General features: G+C 40.1%; 6 protein-coding genes across 7 annotated transcripts; 4 read left to right on the top strand and 2 right to left on the bottom strand.

Moving 5' to 3' along the window:
• The first annotated feature begins 674 nt into the window (after nucleotides 1-674).
• LOC17881004 (bark storage protein A) lies at nucleotides 675-2,715 on the top strand. The gene is made up of 6 exons (XM_006286072.2): nucleotides 675-1,105; nucleotides 1,250-1,317; nucleotides 1,623-1,778; nucleotides 1,875-2,084; nucleotides 2,181-2,360; nucleotides 2,459-2,715. Exons 1-6 carry the CDS (start codon nucleotides 790-792, stop codon nucleotides 2,633-2,635), a joined length of 1,107 nt encoding a protein of 368 aa, XP_006286134.2. The 5' UTR covers nucleotides 675-789; the 3' UTR covers nucleotides 2,636-2,715.
• A 188-nt stretch (nucleotides 2,716-2,903) lies between these two features.
• LOC17878389 (bark storage protein A) lies at nucleotides 2,904-4,869 on the top strand. The gene is made up of 6 exons (XM_006286040.2): nucleotides 2,904-3,257; nucleotides 3,428-3,495; nucleotides 3,798-3,953; nucleotides 4,046-4,255; nucleotides 4,346-4,525; nucleotides 4,608-4,869. The coding sequence occupies exons 1-6, from the start codon at nucleotides 3,011-3,013 to the stop codon at nucleotides 4,764-4,766; spliced, it is 1,020 nt and encodes a 339-aa protein (XP_006286102.1). The 5' UTR covers nucleotides 2,904-3,010; the 3' UTR covers nucleotides 4,767-4,869.
• LOC17880484 lies at nucleotides 4,823-5,530 on the bottom strand. Its single transcript, XM_006285935.2, has one exon. The coding sequence runs from the start codon at nucleotides 5,476-5,478 to the stop codon at nucleotides 4,972-4,974; it is 507 nt and encodes a 168-aa protein (XP_006285997.1). The 5' UTR covers nucleotides 5,479-5,530; the 3' UTR covers nucleotides 4,823-4,971.
• A 348-nt stretch (nucleotides 5,531-5,878) lies between these two features.
• Nucleotides 5,879-7,228, top strand: LOC17878485 (esterase AGAP003155). Its single transcript, XM_006285309.2, has 5 exons — nucleotides 5,879-6,226; nucleotides 6,319-6,417; nucleotides 6,524-6,565; nucleotides 6,656-6,785; nucleotides 6,883-7,228. The coding sequence occupies exons 1-5, from the start codon at nucleotides 5,882-5,884 to the stop codon at nucleotides 7,089-7,091; spliced, it is 825 nt and encodes a 274-aa protein (XP_006285371.1). The 5' UTR covers nucleotides 5,879-5,881; the 3' UTR covers nucleotides 7,092-7,228.
• LOC17880931 (F-box protein FBX14) lies at nucleotides 6,944-9,730 on the bottom strand. 2 transcript variants are annotated; one of them, XR_002833104.1, is made up of 4 exons: nucleotides 8,900-9,730; nucleotides 8,266-8,764; nucleotides 7,305-8,144; nucleotides 6,944-7,034 (listed from the first exon to the last, which is right to left on the bottom strand). XR_002833104.1 is itself a non-coding variant. In XM_006285209.2 (3 exons), the coding sequence occupies exons 1-3, from the start codon at nucleotides 9,499-9,501 to the stop codon at nucleotides 7,377-7,379; spliced, it is 1,869 nt and encodes a 622-aa protein (XP_006285271.1). In that variant the 5' UTR covers nucleotides 9,502-9,730; the 3' UTR covers nucleotides 7,089-7,376. The 2 variants fall into 2 exon arrangements, 1 of the variants encoding a protein (XP_006285271.1); XM_006285209.2 differs by lacking the exon at nucleotides 6,944-7,034 and having other exon boundaries at nucleotides 7,089-8,144.
• A 2,313-nt stretch (nucleotides 9,731-12,043) lies between these two features.
• LOC17878850 (CBL-interacting serine/threonine-protein kinase 8) lies at nucleotides 12,044-15,685 on the top strand. Its single transcript, XM_006283672.2, has 14 exons — nucleotides 12,044-12,317; nucleotides 12,416-12,478; nucleotides 12,592-12,663; nucleotides 12,776-12,883; nucleotides 12,959-13,033; nucleotides 13,131-13,184; nucleotides 13,272-13,397; nucleotides 13,668-13,757; nucleotides 14,128-14,250; nucleotides 14,424-14,540; nucleotides 14,655-14,771; nucleotides 14,915-14,971; nucleotides 15,067-15,141; nucleotides 15,239-15,685. The coding sequence occupies exons 1-14, from the start codon at nucleotides 12,159-12,161 to the stop codon at nucleotides 15,338-15,340; spliced, it is 1,338 nt and encodes a 445-aa protein (XP_006283734.1). The 5' UTR covers nucleotides 12,044-12,158; the 3' UTR covers nucleotides 15,341-15,685.
• Nucleotides 15,686-20,010: the final 4,325 nt, after the last annotated feature.

Here is a 20,010-nt window from a genome sequence, read left to right as displayed (position 1 = left end):
AAGTAAAATGTCAACTACACTACCAATAGAGAGAAGAAGATTTCAAGAAATGTCAAGTTCCCGAGTGATAGTGATATGTTTCTCTGGTACAACTAGAAAGAAGAGTTCATCCTTCATCTCCTTCTACTTCCCCCTCATGGTGAGATAAATGGGCCGGTGGGCTCTGGCTTTAGAATTGGGGAAAAAGGTGTAAGTTACATCATTGACAATTTTGGGTTTGCAGCTATAGTATGTTGAAACCATGAGGAGTATTAAGTTTCTCTTGATCACCTATATGTACTAAGCTAAAAGGATCAATAAACTCCCACTTTTAGACTGGATCAACCGAACTTGATCAATTTAATCATTAAGCCATAAATATATGAGTTACATACCACAAGTCGATCTAAACTCTAAAGTGCCATGCAAATTCTTTCATCCTCTAAAGAAATGTGCAATGATCTCTTTAAGGTTTTGATTTTGATCGAGTTTGTGTACTTAACTCTTATAAAATCTCGTAAAGTTAAACAAAAAAGAAGAAAAGAGAAACTCAAATTAAAGATTATGATGTTTTTCGTAAATGATCCATAGGAAATTTATTGGTCAAACTCATGTTTCATATTTGATCTCGTATACCGAACCTCCAACATATCATATATAATAATAAGTGTGAAGCTGCATGTTTAATGTGTATATTATAATATCAATTGAAGACAAAAATAATCAAGCAAACGAGAATAACGAGGGAAGAAGAAACATCATACTAGCTTCCGTTCATCTGATCTCAGGCTCGTTGAGGTTTGGTCTTGAATGCTATATATACGCGTATACCTGCAGAGCTCATGTGGATTTAAATCTCAAACCAACCAAACAGATATGGCTTCCCATGACCACACTCTTTGTCTTCTTCTTCCTCTGCTCTTCATTATCTTCATCTCTTCCTCACACGTTTTGCTTGTTTCATCCACACCTTCACACAAACTAGAATCCGTCATCACCATCAGAAAAGTCAACCGCAGAGGACCTTACATCGGCCTCGTGACAGTCTTTGAGACTGAAGAAGATGCTTTTCTCGGCAGTGTCGATTTCAGACCCGACCCTAGTCATCCCTTCTTGGATCTCTCTGGTATCTAATTAAACATCTATACTGAACTTAATTTACCACTTGAATCAATCTTTTGTTTTCCAAGTTGTCCATCTTACGAGTCTTGTAGTTAAATGTAAGCTAGTACTAGTTTCTGATGATGAGTATTGAGTAACATGAATGCAGGAAGACGTTTTCGGATTGGAAAGATTCATGGCAAGAAGGTTGTGTACGTCAGATGTGGCATAGGAATGGTGAGTAACCACAACACATTTAAGTTGACCAAAACAAGATAGGTTACAACTGGTTATTGTATTTCTTACCTAAACAAGTAGTATACAGCATGGATGAGCACATGCCAAATCAAGGTGTGGGGCTGTGGGCGCAGACCAAATCCTGGATCCGAATAAAATATAACATAATGTTAAAATAATCGAAATGATGATATAAATAAAAAATATAACATAATGTTTCATACATACACATCCTTACAAAAATAGCAAATTAGTAGACTCAAAAATGGAGGTGGTAAATGTAATTTTTTTAAAAAAAAATGCAGGTGAACGCAGCAGCAGCAACACAACAGATGTTAGATGTGTTCAACGTGAAAGGGATCGTTCACTTTGGTATTGCAGGAAATATAAACAACTCAATGTCCATTGGAGATGTGAGCATTCCTAAGCAAATCACCAATGCTGGCTTGTGGGATTGGCTGGTAATTTTGTTTTAATTACACAATTTTGATATACTGATATATAATTAGTTGCTTCTAATTCATATTGTCTTATGCTTTTTGAATGATTCTTCACAGAATCCAGACAAAGCAAAGGGAGGTGAGGATGTAGCGTACTTAGATGTTGGGAACTATAATGTTCCACAAGGAGATGGCAAAAATGAGCTAGGGACTATTGGATATAGTTCCGAGGAATTATATTCAGTCAATGGTCCTATCAACTCACCTCAGAAAGTGTTTTGGATAAACACAACTCAAGAGTGGCTTCATCTTGCAGCTGGTCTAGAGGTTTGTTAACAATGATTAATTATATTTTGATTAGATTCGAGCTTTGCAATAGTTCCATTGTTAAAGGGTTGTTCTTCTTATGGTATATGGCTGCAGAAGATTGAGCTATTGCAGTGTGTGAACTCAACTTTGTGTCTTCCAGAGAAACCAAAATTGGTGATTGGATTGAAAGCAGCCACTGCTGACATATTTGTGGATAATGCAGCCTATAGAAATTTCTTATACAATTCTTTTGGGGTTTCTTCCTCAGATATGGAGAGCTCTGCAGTGGCTATGGTAAGAGTGATAATATTATTCATGTTTGAATCATTAATTTCATGACTTAATTTGATCTAAAGTGTTATTTTGTTTTGTTTGTGTTTTGATTTGACCAGACGTGCGTGTCAAATGGGTATCCAATCATTGTGATAAGGGGACTATCAGATTTAGCAGGAGTGGGAGATAACACTGTTAGAAAGTTTGGATCATTGGCTGCCACTAACACTGCCAAAGCTGTTTTAGAGTTCATTAAAAAGCTCCCACCGTACCACAAGACTAATCCCTATGTGTAACCTCTTGTTAATTATGAATGTTTGAAACTGCATTTTTTATTATTAAATAAGCAAAGCAACAAATGTTGCTGTTGATTACATATTGAACTCTAATTTTCAACACAATGTTTCTCAATATTTTTCAACATGACATTGAACTGTATCAGTATTATAGCAACTAGCAAGAAAGCACAAATACATATTGCGCAGCCGTATGTTTACTGAAACGAAAATCACGTGGAAAGAAGAAATTTCTTACAGTAAAGATTCTTACTAATTTACTAGTTTCTGCTTATAGCAGCCTCGTAGAGGTTAGAATTGGTCCACTTGGACACTATATATGAATGATATGCTTACATATGAGCTGTGAGTTTATATCTCAAACCAACCAGTCAGATGGCTTCCCAGGACCACACTCTTTGTCTACTTCCTCTGTTCTTCATCATCATCATCTCTTCCTTCCACGTTTTGCCAGTTTCACCTACACCTTCTAACAAACTAGAATCCGCCATTCCCATCAGAAGACTCAACCGCAGAGGAACTTACATCGGCCTGGTGACAGTCATTGAGACCGAAGAAGATGCTTTTCTCCGCAGTGTCGATTTCAGACCTGACCCTACTCATCCTTTCTTGGATCTCTCTGGTATCTACTGAACTTCATTTACGACTTGAATCAAACTCTTTTCTTTCAATGTTTTCTACCTTAAGAGACTGATCCTTTTTGTTTTGGTTAAATGGACATAAGTTCCTTTGAGATGAAAATGTAAGATAGTGATCATTGTTGTTATGACTACTCTACGTATATGAATGCAGGAAGACGTTTTCGAATAGGGAAGATTCATGAAAAAAAGGTTGTGTATGTCAGATGTGGGAGAGGATTGGTGAGTAACCACAACATCTTGTGACCAAAACAAAATACAACAAGAAAAAGAGTTTGTCTGGTTATTATTTTTATCTAAGAAACTAGTACACACACTAGCGATAAGGACAACATTATCTTGATGCTTGAGTCTTGACCCACATAAAATAGAATAATTCAAATGAGAAGAAAAAACTTATGTCAACATCACAGAATGAATGAAGAAAAAAAAAGTTTTATATGAATGTTTTAGTCCATATTTATTCTTCTGTTACACTCAATAAAAAAAGGAGATATGGTAAATGTTAATAAGAAATTTTGCAGGTGAACGCAGCAGCAGTAACACAACAGATGATAGATGTGTTCAATGTGAAAGGGATCGTTCACTTTGGTATTGCAGGAAATATAAACAACTCAATGTCCATAGGAGATGTGAGCATTCCTAAGCAAATCACCAATGCTGGCTTGTGGGATTGGCTGGTAATTTCTTTTTAAGTGAACTAGTTCGATAATGATATATAATTAGTTGCTTCTTCATATTGTCTGATGATCTCCAGTACGATTAAAAACAGAATCCAGGCAAAACAAAGGGAGGTGCGGATGTAGTGGACTTAGATATGGGGAACTATAATATTCCACAAGGAGATGGTAACAATGAGTTAGGGAGTCTCAGATACGGTAAGGAGCAACTATATTCAGTCACTGGTCACATCAATTCACCTCAGAACGTGTTTTGGATCAATACAACTCAAGAGTGGCTTCATCTTGCAGCTGATCTTGAGGTTTGTTAAGAAGGATCTATACTGATTAGGTAGTAATAAAGAATGGTTCCACTTGTTAACGACAGTTCTTCATATGGTATATGGGTGCAGAAGATGGAGCTGTCGCAGTGTGTGAATGCAAGTTTGTGCCTTCCCCAGAAACCAAAGTTGGTGGTTGGATTAAAAGCAGCCACTGCTGACATATTTGTGGATAATGCAGCCTATAGAAAGTTCTTATACGATACTTTTGGGGTTTCCTCCTCAGATATGGAGAGTTCTGCAGTGGCTATGGTAATTATTCATCTTTGAAACATTTAAGATCACCTTAATTTTGACTATTCAAGTGACATGTTTGTGTTTTGATTTGAGCTAGACGTGCGTATCAAATGGGTATCCAATAATCGTGATAAGGGGATTGTCAGATTTAGCTGGAGTAGGAGGAGACAACACTGTTCATAAGTTTGGATCTTTGGCTGCCACTAACACTGTCAAAGCTGTTTTGGAGTTCATTAAGAAGCTCCCACCGTCCTAAGTGTAACCTATCATGATCATGAATCTACTTCTCTACTTGATAGCAAATGATTTGGATTGTGTTCTCAATTCCATTTTTCACTGATCGTAAAAATGGCACTATACAATGGTATCAGGCAAATGACAACACTTGATCTGATATATCTGTGAATGCAAACATTAGAAAACACCTTACGGAGTTACACGTAGAGCCAAAGTTGTTATAATCAGGGTTTGGCACCTCTCTTTGAATCATCCTCATCATCGTCATCGGAACTCTGATTGTCATCATCGTCAGAAGGAGGTGAAGGATCGAGACGAGCGGCGTCTATAGCCCACTGAATCAGCTTTTCCACTTCAGCATCTTCTCCGATTTCATCACTATCTTCTCCGATTTGATCGTGAAGAAGAACAGGCTTCGAAACAGAGGACGAAGAAGACGCGGAGGGGAGAGAAGTCTTCAGAGCCGCGAATCTGAGCATGATATCTTCCGGCGTTTCTTCAATAACATCTTTTGATTTCGGCGGCGGCGGCGATCTCGGCCGTTGTTTCTGGTGATCGTTCGTCTTCTTCTGAGATTTGAGAGCGAGAAATCTGGAATGGAGATCTGGATCTAAGTAATCGGAAGAAGATCGAGAGGTGTGAGAATCAACGGAGAGCTTGAGTATCATCTCATCTTGAGCAGCTTGAAGCAACTGTTCCACTTCGTCTTCTTCCTTGCCTCTTCTCCTCATCTCCCTCCCTCTCTCTCGAATCTGTTTGACAACAATATTGATAAAGAAAATCAATTTTAAAAACCGGATTTGACTTATGATTGTAGAAGTTCTACACTAGTTCTAGACTATAAAACCCGGTTTAGTACTGGTTCGACTTTAATTGGACCGACGCCTAACTAGCCGACGAATGATGTCGTTTCTCACACGGGTGGTAGATTCCAAATTCCCGTGAAATAAGAATAATCTTGACCGTCCGGTGTAAACACTGATTGTTTCCAGGCCGTTGATTTATGACCAAAATTTGCCAACCAATCAGGTTGGCCCAATCTAGCGACCTTGTTTTGGTATTCACATGTGCGATAAAAAATTAAAAAAGATGATGAAAAAAAGGAGAAAAAGTGATATATAAATGTGAACAACGATGGTTCCTAGAAGAAGGAAGATATTTGGTATTTGCATTGCAACAGAGAGCTTGAAGGGGGAAGACAAAACAACAATAACAAAACTGTGTGAATTGTGTAAGAAAGGGAAAAAGAAAATGGGAAGCGAAGGAGGAGGAGCGATTGTGAGGAAACCAAGGTTTTTGTGTCTCCATGGATTCCGTACGAGCGGAGAGATAATGAAGATACAGCTTCACAAATGGCCTAAATCTGTAATCGACCGGCTAGATCTCGTGTTCCTCGACGCGCCTTTTCCTTGTCAAGGCAAATCTGATGTCGAAGGCATCTTCGATCCTCCTTATTACGAGTGGTTTCAGTTCAACAAGGTCTTTTTTTTGTTTTCTCCCCTCTTTTCTTATATGTCTCCAACTCTCGATTCGTGTGTTTTATATTTACGTTGGGAAACTTTAAAATTCAGGAATTCACAGAGTATACCAACTTCGAGAAATGTTTGGAGTATCTTGAGGATCGTATGATCAAGCTTGGTCCCTTTGATGGTCTCATTGGGTTTTCTCAGGTAATCTACATTTGGAGATTGCATCAACAGAGTCTGAGTTTTGCACTCTCTTTGAAATTCCAAATTTGACTTTTTGTTCTATCTCTCTATGTACAAATTATTGCAGGGGGCAATTTTGTCTGGGGGCTTACCAGGACTGCAAGCTAAGGTACGTGTCTATTTTACAAACACAAACATCACAATTATATTAACAAAGGCTTTTTCTGAATATTGTTTTTGCAAAAAAAAAAATTTGCAGGGAATTGCACTACAGAAAGTGCCAAAGATTAAGTATATCATAATCATTGGAGGAGCTATGTTCAAATCCACGAAGCTGATAGAGAATGCGTATTCGTCTTCCTTGGACACTCTCTCCCTCCACTTTCTAGGTAATATAATATTTGATGATCTATGATATCTCAACTCCAGTTTGCCAAGTTCTCCAACAAGGCTCATTTCATTGATGATGCTCGAATCTGGTTGCAGGAGAGACGGATTTCTTGAAACCTTACGGAACCGAGCTGATTGAATTCTTTAAGAGTCCGGTTGTCGTTCATCACCCCAAAGGCCATACCGTCCCGAGGCTTGATGAGAAAAGCTTGGAGAAAGTTACGGGTTTCATTGAGACATTAGAGCATCTGGTGATGGAGGAAGAGAAGAAGAATGATGAAGAAAACAATAGTAAGCAAAAATAGATAAGCTTAAGATGTTATGTATAACGAATAAATTCTTTGGAAAGTATTCCTAAAGTGGCTGTAAATAAGCCTGGCAATGTTTGTGAAAAACACCAATATTACCACACAAACAAAATAATACACGATTGATTCTTTCATAACCTTTTCTCCCTTTGCGGCTACACAACCAAATCAAATGGCAAAACAATCATACAGTGTATCTGAAGCACTTACAATTACGAACACTTTCTCTTCTGCTTGCTCGCTTTCTCCAAGCATTGGCCTCATTTGCACTCAAGTTTTTTTTCATAATATTGTTACAAACTTTGGAGCATCCTTCCTTGGGCCATCAAGGGACCGGTACAAGTACATTGTCTCAACATAATCCACAATGACAGTGTCGTCGTAATCATCATCTGACCCAAACACCTCCACCACTACATTAGGCAGAGCATGAGCAACATCCCTGCAGCATCCCCGAGATAAGGCACATGACGACAACCAAACAAACCTCATATTGCAATACCGATGCATACCAGAGCGCAATCCAGCATCCCCGAAGGGACTGTCCCTGATTTCAAGCTTTTGTAGTTTAGGACAACCCTCAAGAACATATCTCAGAGCCTTGTCACTGTTCCCAGCAAAAGCTACAGATAGCGTACGAATCAGCTTCCCATATTCTCCAATATAGCTAAAAGCTTCATCTGTTAGTAACCCAGATACTGCAAGTCTGGTTAGCTTCTTGCAGTTTTTAACAATGGCACCAAATCCGTCGTCCATTGGCTTTCCTGTCACATGGTCAGGCCTATGGCGACCCATTATGCAAAGCCTAAACACGGTAAGCTGGGGACAGTTCTCAGACATGGCTGTTACAGCTCCATTAGTCATCCGCTGGCAAAAGTACAGGATGGACTCTAGTTTTCTACAGCCCTCTGAAATTGCTTGGAGGCCTACTCCCGAGATAGGACCTTCGCTGTCTTCACGAGGATCGAAAGGGAAAACCCGAAGCTCACGAAGCTCCTTGCATGTTGCTGCCACTGCCTGTAATCCTTCATCGCATATGGAGTCAAGAGCCTGCGTTATAAAAGTTTCAAGATATACATGTAACTCAAGTTCCTCCATAGACAACATATCAAACTAAATTAGAAAATATGTTAGAAACCCATACAGTAATGATCAAGAAAGATACACATACCCAGAAGACTCGGATATTGTGACAGTTGCGTATGATGGGCTTGAGCATGTCAGGAGAAATGTTAGCATAACTGAAGTTAAGAGAAGTGAGATTGGCACAAACTGGAGAGATAGCTGGGAGATACTCGGGGGTCAATTCCCTGAATCCTGAGAGACAAGATATGGATTTACAAGCACGAAAAGCAGCTGCATAATCCGGTTCTTGTGCACCCTGAGGCACATTGTCTGGACTGAATGAGCCCGTCCCAAGACTGGTTAACTGCGGTGCTCGAACCATTAGTCGATGCAGCTCTTCAAGGGAAACAAACCTGTTCGTTCTAAGTTTCTTCAAGAACGGTGACCTAACCACAAGCCCCTCCAATGCCTTGAAATTGATAGGGGATTCTACACAGTCAAAAGATAAAGACTCCAGATGCGTTTCACCCGCAGGAAAACAAGAAATCCAATCCACCTCGTCATCGGTGACTTCTGACTCCAACAGATCAAGGACCCTAAGCTGTCTGAAACAAATTCCCACTTGATGAGTTTGATGAAAGACCTTTTTAACTTTTCTAAAAAGCTTGAAAATGATATGGATCCCTCAAGCATTTCAAAAAGACTCTCAGTAAATGAAAGAGAGGAGATCTACAAATTACCTGCATTTGTTAGCAACAACAGCTATACCACTAGTCCCAAAACCTTCACAGCAGACCAAAGTAAGATCCTTGAACCCAGGAAACGAGTCAGCGAGAAGAGCTAAATCATCATCCGTAACAAGCATGCGCTTCAAATGGACCTTCTCGAGCCAAGGGTAAGCCTTGGCAGTCGCAACAACCCAAGGAGCAAACTGAGCTCCCCAATTAGGAGGCATGAGATTAAAATCAGCAAACCTAGGTTTCCCTTTGAGCACTAAAGACCTAACACGCTTGAACCGGTGAGTAAGGCGAGCAGGAGAGAGCGAGTAGCAGTTACCGATAAAAACCTCGAATCGGGTCTGAGACTCGACTCGCCACCACGATTTGCAGACCAATGACACAGCGTTGCGATCGCATCTGGAAGTGAGGAACTGAAGCACGTTCTCAAGAACGTTCTCGAGGACATGGTCCGGACAGGGCGGCTCGAAAGATTTGAAATTGCGGGACTTGTTAGCCAATGCAGCAGCGGGAGGTGGTTCAGAAGCAGCGGCGGAGCGTGGATCCAACTTGAGATATCTCTTAACATCCTCTGACATTTTCGCTGAGCTATCTTCTTCTGTCATACAAGTAATATAAAATGAACACAAACAAGGGAGATTCTCCAAAGACTCTTACTTGATCTCTCCAAAATGATCTATCACCTTCTGTGCTATCTCTCTCTCTCTCTCTCAGATACAACAAAGTCCGATTCAGATGAAGAAAGAGATATGTAGGTAAAAAAAAAGAAGCTTTGGTCTATCGAGTTTTGGACTCTCTCTCTCTCTCCCCACTTCAGCTCCATTATTTGGGAGACTATTTCCCCATTCTTTTCTTTTTTAAAAAAATATATAGTTTTTTTTTTGTAGCTTTTTCGTTTTGTGTTTGTTTTGTATTGTAGCTCTAGCTCTGTTGATGAATGAAAAAGAGAAAAAGAGAGAAGTAAAAGAATGATCAAGTTTTTGACAAAAGAGGCAATAAACATCATTTTCTATCCTTTTAAAGATTCGTCCTTTGCATTTTTTTATAAGCTGTGTGACAGGTGACATGTAGAGAGATTAACTTGGTAATCATGTAAACTTGTATCTGAACAAATATTTAAAAGGTTTCTTAAAATGAATAATAATCTACAAATCACTTTTATCCCTTTTTTCTTAGTTATCATTGTTACAATTCAATCAGCTTTTTTACACATAAAATTCACAGGACAAATATTTGAAAATTGTGGCAAAATGTTCATTCCTATAATGCTCATCTAATAGTGAATCAGGCAGGAGGGTAAAAGAAAAATCATCCGCTAAAGACTTGCATTGGTTGATCTAAAGCAGTCTGATTTGGCCAGAAGATTAGATATAGAAAGAAAGAAGGCCAACTCAAAATATGTAAACGGAAATAAGCTTGGGCTTTCTATTAGGGCCTTGTACATCTCATAATATGGACATTGGATAACAACAAGAAGCAAAAGAACCATTGATTCAAAGGTGATGTTTACTCTGCGTCTCTGCCCATTAGCTTTGTTAATCTACATTTTAATGGGGTTGATTTGAAGATACATGCATGTTTATCTATTCAGCTAATCCCTTTCAAATATGCTTTCTAAAACTTCCAGAAGACAACTGTTAGGAAAGTACTAATAAGATCCTTTTCAACTATGCTTGTTAACTTTATGAAAAGGCAATTATTAGATTTAGAATGTTGGATAGGTTTCAAAAGAGAATTTAATGAAAAAAACCCTCAACATTGGCTGGATCCATTTTTAAACCCTCAACTATTTTTTTAGTAAATAAAACCCTAAACTAAAAAACATTAACAAATTTAACCCTCCGTCTATAAAAGCATACATTTATATCGTTACAATTTGGTATACTCTAGCAGAATAGTAAAACGAAAACCACTAGGCATATTTTTAAACATATTACAATCACAACACAATTTTCGATTATAGTATTCTGCAATTCCTGATGGAAAATATAAAATTTTCTCATATTTTATGCAAAATGCTTATTCTGAAACATATTTACAACAACAAACAAAAAAATTTGACTTACCACAATAATTTACAAAATTCAAACCAGATGAAATAGACATATGTTCCATCAATACCTCACTCCATAATGGAGACTCGATGAGTTAATGTCATCCATCATTAAATTTAATTATGCGTCTCACCCTCGATTAACTCTGTGTCAATCGCCTATTAAACCTACTTTAGTTTCTTTTTCACTAACCGTTCAACATTTGGAATTTTGAGGTTTTAGGATTTCACGATTTGAGAGTTTTTTTGGTGATCTATTATTCGACGTGTGAACGTTTATGGAAAACGAAGGTTCTTCAGAGAAGGTTTGTTGTTAATTTTTGTATTTAAAAACTAATGCTTAGTTTTTTTTTGTTTCAGTTAAACAAACGTTGATTGCGTAGAAGAGATTATTACGTGTGTTTAGGTTTTTTATAGGTGAAGGATTAAATTTGTTAATGTTTTTAGTTCAGGGTTTTATTTACCTAAAAAATAGTTGAGGGTTTAAAAATTGATCACACCAATGTTGAGGGGTTTTTTCATTAAATTCCCGAAAAATAAGCTTTAGCTGAAGAAAATATTCAAATTCAATCTTATTATAGAACGGGTCACCCGTATCAACAATGTTTAATTCCTAGTCTTGCTAACATAATAACTACAAATCGGTCGGTCTCTGTAGATAGACAGGTCACAGACTCACAGGTAGGTGTAGAAGTCGTATATGTGTGAAAATTATGGTATAAATATGTTGACCTTTACAATACAACAAAGAATGACGTGTAAACCCAAAATATTAGAATGTGGCAAGTAGTCGCCGAACACGTCTCTCTTCCTCGTCAAAAGTCTCTTTTTCTGACTGACTACTCCTTAACCCTAAACCCATGTTACTTGTTATTAGTTGTTATTACTCTTAATTGTTTGGCTTTAGACCCTTTAATTCTCCATTTGTTGTAATTAAGATAATTGATACACGTATCTCTTTCCCAAATTTGAGACATTCCTTAATTAATTAATCTCCTTCTCTACTCTGTATATTTGTCGTTGTAAATTTAATTTCAAAAAAAAAAAAAAAAAAAAAAGAGAATCATCAACTCCGTACTTTTTTTTCTTTTTTTTTCTTTTTTTTCTTTTTTTTCTTTTTGTGCCTTTCCTCTTTTCTCTCTCTGTCTCCTGTATCTTGTTCTCTAGTAGAGAGACTTTGAAATGCAGTGAAATTGAAATTAAGCAGAAATGGTGGTAAGGAAGGTTGGCAAGTATGAATTAGGTAGAACTATTGGCGAAGGCACCTTCGCTAAAGTCAAGTTCGCTCAGAATACGGAGACCGGTGAGAGCGTCGCTATGAAAATTGTGGATCGTAGTACCATCCTCAAGCGCAAGATGGTTGATCAGGTTCTCCTTCTCTTCTCTTCTTACTACTTCTTTCTCTCTTCGATTTGATTGTGTTATTCAGTTGTTTTAACAAAGGCCGTTGTGTTTATTATGAGCAGATTAAGAGAGAGATCTCAATAATGAAGCTTGTTCGTCATCCTTGTGTTGTTCGTCTTTATGAGGCAAGTGAATGTTTTGCTTCTTCGTCTCTGCTCTTTTTTTTTTTTTTTTTTTTTTTTTACTGAAAGGTTGTTGCTTTCATGATGGGTATTTGATCTTTGCTCCTTTTTTTTAGGTTCTGGCGAGCCGAACAAAGATTTATATCATCCTGGAGTACATTACTGGTGGTGAACTGTTTGATAAAATTGTGAGTTAAGCTCAACTCAAGACTCAAGTACCTTGTCGTGATGATTTTTGTTTTTTCTGTGTTTTGTACTCTGTAAGCCATTATATCTGATTCACCTGTTTCATTGCTACAGGTTCGTAGTGGGCGTCTTGGTGAATCAGAAGCTAGGAAATACTTTCACCAGCTTATTGATGGAGTTGATTACTGCCACAGTAAAGGTGTCTACCATAGAGATCTAAAGGTGATTTCTTGCTGACTATCAACACCTTTCCATTGCTTGTTTGTTGATCTGATGATTGTCTTGTGTCAATTGCAGCCGGAAAATCTTCTGCTGGATTCTCAAGGAAACCTGAAGATATCTGATTTTGGCCTCAGTGCATTGCCAGAACAAGTAATGGGGGCTCTCAGTTTCATCTTTCTTTCAAATCTCGATAAATTAGTTTGTTATTGCATCATTATCAATTAAATTATCTTACTTTGATCTGAAGGGAGTGACCATCCTAAAGACAACATGTGGAACTCCCAATTACGTTGCTCCTGAGGTAATACATATATCACAATGGTTTGACATAGGATGTATATTTTTTTTTTTATTGTAGCTTATGTGTTCTTGTTCGTTTTTGGTTTAGGTTCTTAGTCACAAGGGTTACAATGGTGCCGTGGCAGATGTATGGTCCTGTGGGATTATCCTTTATGTTCTTATGGCAGGATATCTTCCATTTGATGAACTTGATCTGCCAACTTTATATAGTAAGGCATGAGCTCTTCTGTTGTTGCTTCAGGATTCTTGTTATTTCGTTTTTTGTAAAGCTTCATGTTTCTGCCAAGTTTAACTATCCCAATGAAGTATTAAGATTGAACAAGGAATACCTAGAGAACCTGTAATAAAAATGGTTATGGCTTAGTTAATTTCACTGTAGTCAATAGTCTCTTTTTTGTAAATCTAAAGTGTTATGTGACTATTAGCTTGTATGGCATCTACGTACTCTATTTCTGATATGGTTTCCTTTCCAACATTTTTTCAGATTGACAAAGCTGAGTTTGCTTGTCCCTCATATTTTGCTTTGGGGGCAAAGTCCTTGATTAATAGAATCTTGGATCCAAATCCTGAAACTGTAAGTTTTGAGTTTTCCTTGCGGAAATATTTGCTTAAATCTTAATTCTGTCTGCTGTATTTGAGAGATGTGTCTCATGTTGAAAGTGCAGCAGTTTGAATGTACAGATACAGTATGTAGATTACGTTATAGTATATGACCTGACGCTGTTGAATCATATCATTATGTTCAACGCTCAAATAGACCCTAAAAGTATATACCTATTCTTCCATAACTTTCCTGGATCATTTGGAAGGTCTATACAACATGGATAAGATGTTAATTGAATGCATTACATGACATAGTTGTGGGTGAAGTTGTCCACAGATACTCTTTTCATCTCAAGTTGCAAATTCTGACAAGTGTAGCCTTGCTCATTTTTTTCTGGCAGCGAATTACAATTGCAGAAATCAGGAAAGATGACTGGTTTCTAAAGGATTACACTCCTGTACAACTTATCGATTACGAACATGTAAACCTGGATGATGTATATGCTGCTTTTGATGATCCGGAGGTAGGATTCAGTTGGCACAGTTCTTTGTCCCCTGTTTGTTTGTTATTGAGTATTGTGTATAAAGCATGTGTTTCAAGAGTCACTTGTTGTTCTAATTTTAATGAGATTATTCTTCTGCCTGCACTCAGAATGATGTAATATTTATATGTTCTATGTAACATTATACGTTGCAGGAACAAATATATGCACAGGATGGAACAGGGGACACTGGTCCACTGACTCTAAATGCGTTTGACCTAATTGTTCTATCTCAGGGCCTGAACCTCGCAACTCTTTTTGACCGTGGAAAGGTACAGTGCTGGGCATGACCGGCTGTGTGCATTCCTCTTCCTTATTCAGTTGTTTTTTTTTCTCATTTCTCTATGTTATATATTTAGTTCGTTAATTTGTTAAGTGTATCACAGGACTCTATGAAGCATCAGACAAGGTTCATCTCACACAAGCCAGCAAACGTGGTTCTTTCAAGCATGGAAGTTGTGTCACAGTCCATGGGCTTTAAGACACACATTCGTAATTACAAGGTAAGAAACTAGAGTAAGAGTTGCTTTGGCAAGGCATTCTCATCGGTTGATGAAATTGCTTCATTGTTTTTGGTGATGTGTAGCTTAATATGTCTTGAGAGTTTCATCTAAACCTGTATTTGGGCTCCAATTTCAACTTTCAGATGAGAGTAGAAGGATTATCTGCAAATAAGACGTCCCACTTCTCAGTTATTCTAGAAGTAAATTCTCTTACATCTCTTAATAACCAATCTGTCTTTTTATTGTGGTCTCTCTTATCTCTCAACCTCTCATAAAATAATTTTCAAATGTGAAGGTCTTCAAAGTTGCACCATCAATTCTCATGGTGGACATTCAAAACGCAGCAGGAGACACAGAAGAATACCTAAAGGTTAGTTTCAGAAGAAGACCTTAACGTTATAAGTTTCACCATAAGGTTTTTGTGACTCAATTCTCAGAATAGTAAAACCAGTTAATGTCTTTTGCAGTTCTACAAGACTTTTTGTAGTAAGCTTGATGACATCATTTGGAAGCCGCCAGATGCATCTGTGAGAAATCGAGTCACCAAGGCCAAGAGTAAAAGACGTTGAATCCATGTGAGTTATTCAAGCAGAGCTTCCACAGAACACAGTTCGAAACAACAATATATAACTCTCTGTATATCATTGTTTCTTAACTGATGTACTCGAATGAATTTGTACAAGCTTGTTGATTTGTGTTTAATTATTGAATATAGAGGATTGTAGTAAACTTATACGATACCAAAGAGACTCAAGTTTCTCCTGATTTCTGTAATCCTCTCAACGGTTTCTTCTTCTTTTTTGTGTCATCTGTAAGAGAGAGGATATATGTGTAATTATGTGTTCCCTAATCCCTCATGTATCTCACTATATATATTGTACTCTTGTGTATGTAATACATTAAGCATTCTATCATATATGGTATCAAAGCCCTTCGATACCTAAAACAAACCTAAATTTTTTTTTTTTCTGTGGCCGCCTCCCTCACTTCGTCTTCTCCATCTCTTCTTTCTGCTCTACTCCTCTGATCATGTCGACCACAGATTCTCCAACTACAGGTGAGACCATCGTCGTCACCTCCACTCCCAACTTGATGCACATCAACATGTCAAACGTGACTAAACTCACCACGACAAATTTTCTTATGTGGAGTCGCCAAGTCCACGCACTTCTCTCCGGCTATGCTCTTGCCGGATATGTGGACAGGTCTCTGGAGGTTCCGCCTCCAACATCCACAACCAATGGCGTTGTCACAGTCAACAACGACCATCTCCTCTGGCAGCGCCAAGACAAGCTGATCTACAGTGCTCTCCTCGGTGCGATCTCGGTCTCGGTTCAGCCTCTTTTGTCCAAGGCCAACACGGCACGTGAGATTTGGGATACCTTGTCTACTACGTATGCGAATCCCAGCCACGGTCATGTGCAACAACTTCGGCAACAATTGAAGTATTGGACTAAGGGAACCAAGTCCATTGCAGAGTACTTCCAGGGTCTAACTACCCGCTTTGATCAACTCGCTCATCTGGGAAAACCAGTTGAACACGAGGCGCAGATTGAGTTTCTTCTTGAAGGTCTCTCTGACGATTACAAGACTGTCGTTGATCAGATTGAAGGTCGTGATTCCACCCCAACGCTGCTCGAAGTTCATGAGAAGCTCCTTAACTTTGAGAACAAGCTCGCTGCCAAAGCTGCGGTGACAACTCAGGGTCCTGCGTCTGCAAATGTGGCCACCTACCGTGGTAACAACAACAACAACAACGCCAACACCAATAGCAATCGCAACAATGGGAGAAACAATTCCCGTAATAACAACAACAACAACTCCAATGGGTGGAATCAGCCCCACAACACACGCTCACAATACACTCCTCGTCCGTATCAAGGGAAGTGTCAACTGTGTGGTGTGCATGGCCACAGTGCGCGTCGCTGCTCTCAACTCCAACTTGCTGGCTCTTCCTACGGCTCCAACCAGTCCAATGTTTCGTCCTTTGCACCGTGGCAGCCGAGAGCTCAATTTGCTGCTAGTACTCCTTACAATCCGGGGAACTGGCTCATGGATACTGGAGCCACTCACCACCTTACCTCAGACCTAAACAATCTTGCGCTTCACCAACCATATCATGGTGGTGAAGAAGTGATGATAGCTGATGGTTCCGGGATGCCGATATCCCACACGGGTTCTGCCTTGCTCCCTACACCTACTCGTACTCTTGCTTTACATAATGTTTTATGTGTTCCTGAGGTTAAGAAGAATCTGATCTCAGTTTATCGCATGTGTAATTCTAATGGAGTGTCGGTGGAATTCTTTCCTGCTCATTTTCAGGTGAAGGATCTCAGCTCGGGGGCGCGGTTAACCCAAGGCAAGACAAAGAATGAGCAGTACGAGTGGCCGGTTGCAACTCCCACACCCATCTCCATGTTTGCGACACCCTCCTCCAAAACGGATATTGTTTCATGGCATTCGCGACTTGGCCATCCGTCTCTCCCCATTTTAAAAACACTTATCCACAAATTTTCTTTACCCGTTTCCTCTTCTTCTAATAACCAGTTACATTGTTCTGGTTGTTTACTTAATAAGAGTCACAAACTCCCATTTTATTCAAATACAATTTCTTCTCAACACCCTCTTGAGTATCTTTATACGGATGTGTGGATGTCACCGTTTGTGTCTATTGACAACTTCAAATACTACCTCGTCATAGTTGATCACTACACCCGGTATACGTGGCTTTACCCGCTCAAGCAAAAGTCTCATGTACGTGATACATTCATCGCATTCAAAGCTTTAGTTGAGAATAAGTTTCAGAGGAAGATAGGTACTTTGTACTCGGATAATGGGGGAGAGTTTATTGCGCTGCGGTCCTTCCTTACGACACACGGGATCACCCATCTCACTACACCGCCTCATACACCCGAACACAATGGTGTTTCGGAACGCAAACATAGGCACATTGTGGAGACGGGCCTGACTCTAATGACGACCGCGTCTATGCCCAAAAGCTATTGGAGTTATGCCTTCACTACTGCCGTTTACCTTATCAACCGGATGATCACACCGGTGTTGGGCGGTGTCTCCCCATATGCGAAGCTGTTCGGTCAATCACCCAATTATCAAAAACTTCGGGTTTTTGGTTGTCAATGCTTCCCATGGCTGCGGCCGTACACGGCGAACAAGCTTGAGACTCGATCCACGGCGTGTGTCTTCATTGGCTACTCTCTCACTCAGAGCGCGTATCTCTGCCTCAATGCTGCGACAGGTCGCATATACACTTCGCGTCATGTCCGTTTTGTGGAGACGGTGTTTCCTTTCGGGTTGCAACAAGCTCCGGTGTTGTCCTCACCCGTGTCTGCCTCCACACCGGATACTCCGACGGTTCGTGTTCCGATTACTCCACTGCCACTCGTCACTACTTAGTCGCCTCCGCCGTCGTCTCCCAGCTCGGATTCTCACCGTCCGTCATCACCAGCTCCAACCACCTCGACAGACTCTCCTCGTCGTCTCCCTGCAACGTCTTCGTCGCACACAAACCAACCCTCTCCTGGACTGGACCATAACACTCTTTGTGGCCCATTACCACCGCTACCCCAAACAGGCCCAACAAGCCAACCTCAAAGCCCAACACCTTCCAGCCCTTTTGATTCTTCTTCTTCCTCGTCTCTCTCACCGTCCACTACCACAACGCCCTCATCACCACCAAACATACCTACACCACCACCACGGTCACCTACACCACCTCCGTTACCCAATCCAGAAAACCCACCTCAACCACTAAAGCGACATCCTATGCAAACTCGTGCTAAAAACAATATCACCAAGCCGAACACCAAACTCTCTCTCGTCGCCTCTGTTCCAAAGCTCACCCCAAAAATACCCAAAACAGTTACGGAGGCGTTGCAGGATCCCAATTGGCGACAGGCCATGTGTGATGAGATCAATGCGCAAACACGGAATGGCACCTATGGTCTTGTTCCTCCTCAACCGCATCAAAATGTCATTGGGTGTAAGTGGATATTTACACTAAAGTATCTACCTAATGGTGACCTAGACAGGTACAAGGCGAGACTTGTGGCCAAAGGATTCAATCAACAATATGGCCATGACTTCACAGAAACATACAGCCCTGTGATCAAGTCTACGACCGTTCGGTCTGTTCTCCATGTAGCCGTGAGCAAAGGTTGGCGTCTCCGTCAGATCGATGTTAATAATGCATTCTTGCAGGGTACTCTCACGGATGAAGTATATGTTGCCCAGCCCCCGGGATTTGTTGATAAGGATCGCCCTCACTACGTGTGTCGTCTCCGGAAAGCTCTTTATGGGCTCAAGCAAGCTCCGCGTGCTTGGTACCAAGAATTACGAACTTATCTTCTTCACTTGGGCTTCCTCAACTCAGTTGCAGATGCGTCTCTGTTCATTCAGAAACGTGGACGGGACATCATCTACGTTCTCGTCTACGTAGATGATATGCTCATCACGGGTAACAATGATGCGCTTATCTCCTTGTTTATAACTCATCTTGCATCTCGGTTTTCTCTCAAAGATTTAGGCGAGATGAGCTACTTCTTGGGCATTGAGGCTAAAAGGACGCCGCTGGGACTTCACTTGATGCAACGCCGTTACATTCTTGATTTGCTGGAAAAGACCAACATGCTTAATGCTAAACCAGTCTCCACACCGATGCAACCAACTCCACTCTCTCTCACTTCGGGCTCTCCCCATGACAATCCAAGTGAATATCGAGCGGTTCTCGGCAGCCTCCAGTATCTTGCTTTCACACGACCAGACATTGCATTTGCGGTTAATAGACTCTCCCAATTCATGCACCGTCCCACGGACCTCCATTGGCAAGCAGCCAAGCGTGTACTTCGTTACTTGGCAGGCACGTCAACTCATGGTATTTTTCTCAACGCTAACACTCCTCTAAGTCTTCATGCCTACTCCGATGCTGACTGGTCTCGCAATTTAGACAACTGCATCTCTACGAATGCCTATCTTGTTTATCTTGGTGGTAACTTGATTTCATGGTCATCCAAAAAGCAGTCCGGTGTGGCTCGCTCATCAACCGAGGCTGAATATCGCGCTGTTGCAAATGCGGCTGCCGAATTGGAATGGGTCAAAACACTCCTCACTGAGCTCGGTGTTTCTGTCTCTCAACCTCCAGTCATTTATTGTGATAATGTGGGAGCTACATATCTCTCGGCTAACCCGGTTTTTCACTCGCGCATGAAGCACATAGCGATCG

The sequence above is a fragment of the Capsella rubella genome, unplaced genomic scaffold, assembly GCF_000375325.1.
Source record: "Capsella rubella cultivar Monte Gargano unplaced genomic scaffold, Caprub1_0 scaffold_7, whole genome shotgun sequence".
Taxonomy (NCBI): domain Eukaryota; kingdom Viridiplantae; phylum Streptophyta; class Magnoliopsida; order Brassicales; family Brassicaceae; genus Capsella; species Capsella rubella.
This window is presented reverse-complemented; position numbering and strand designations above follow the sequence as displayed.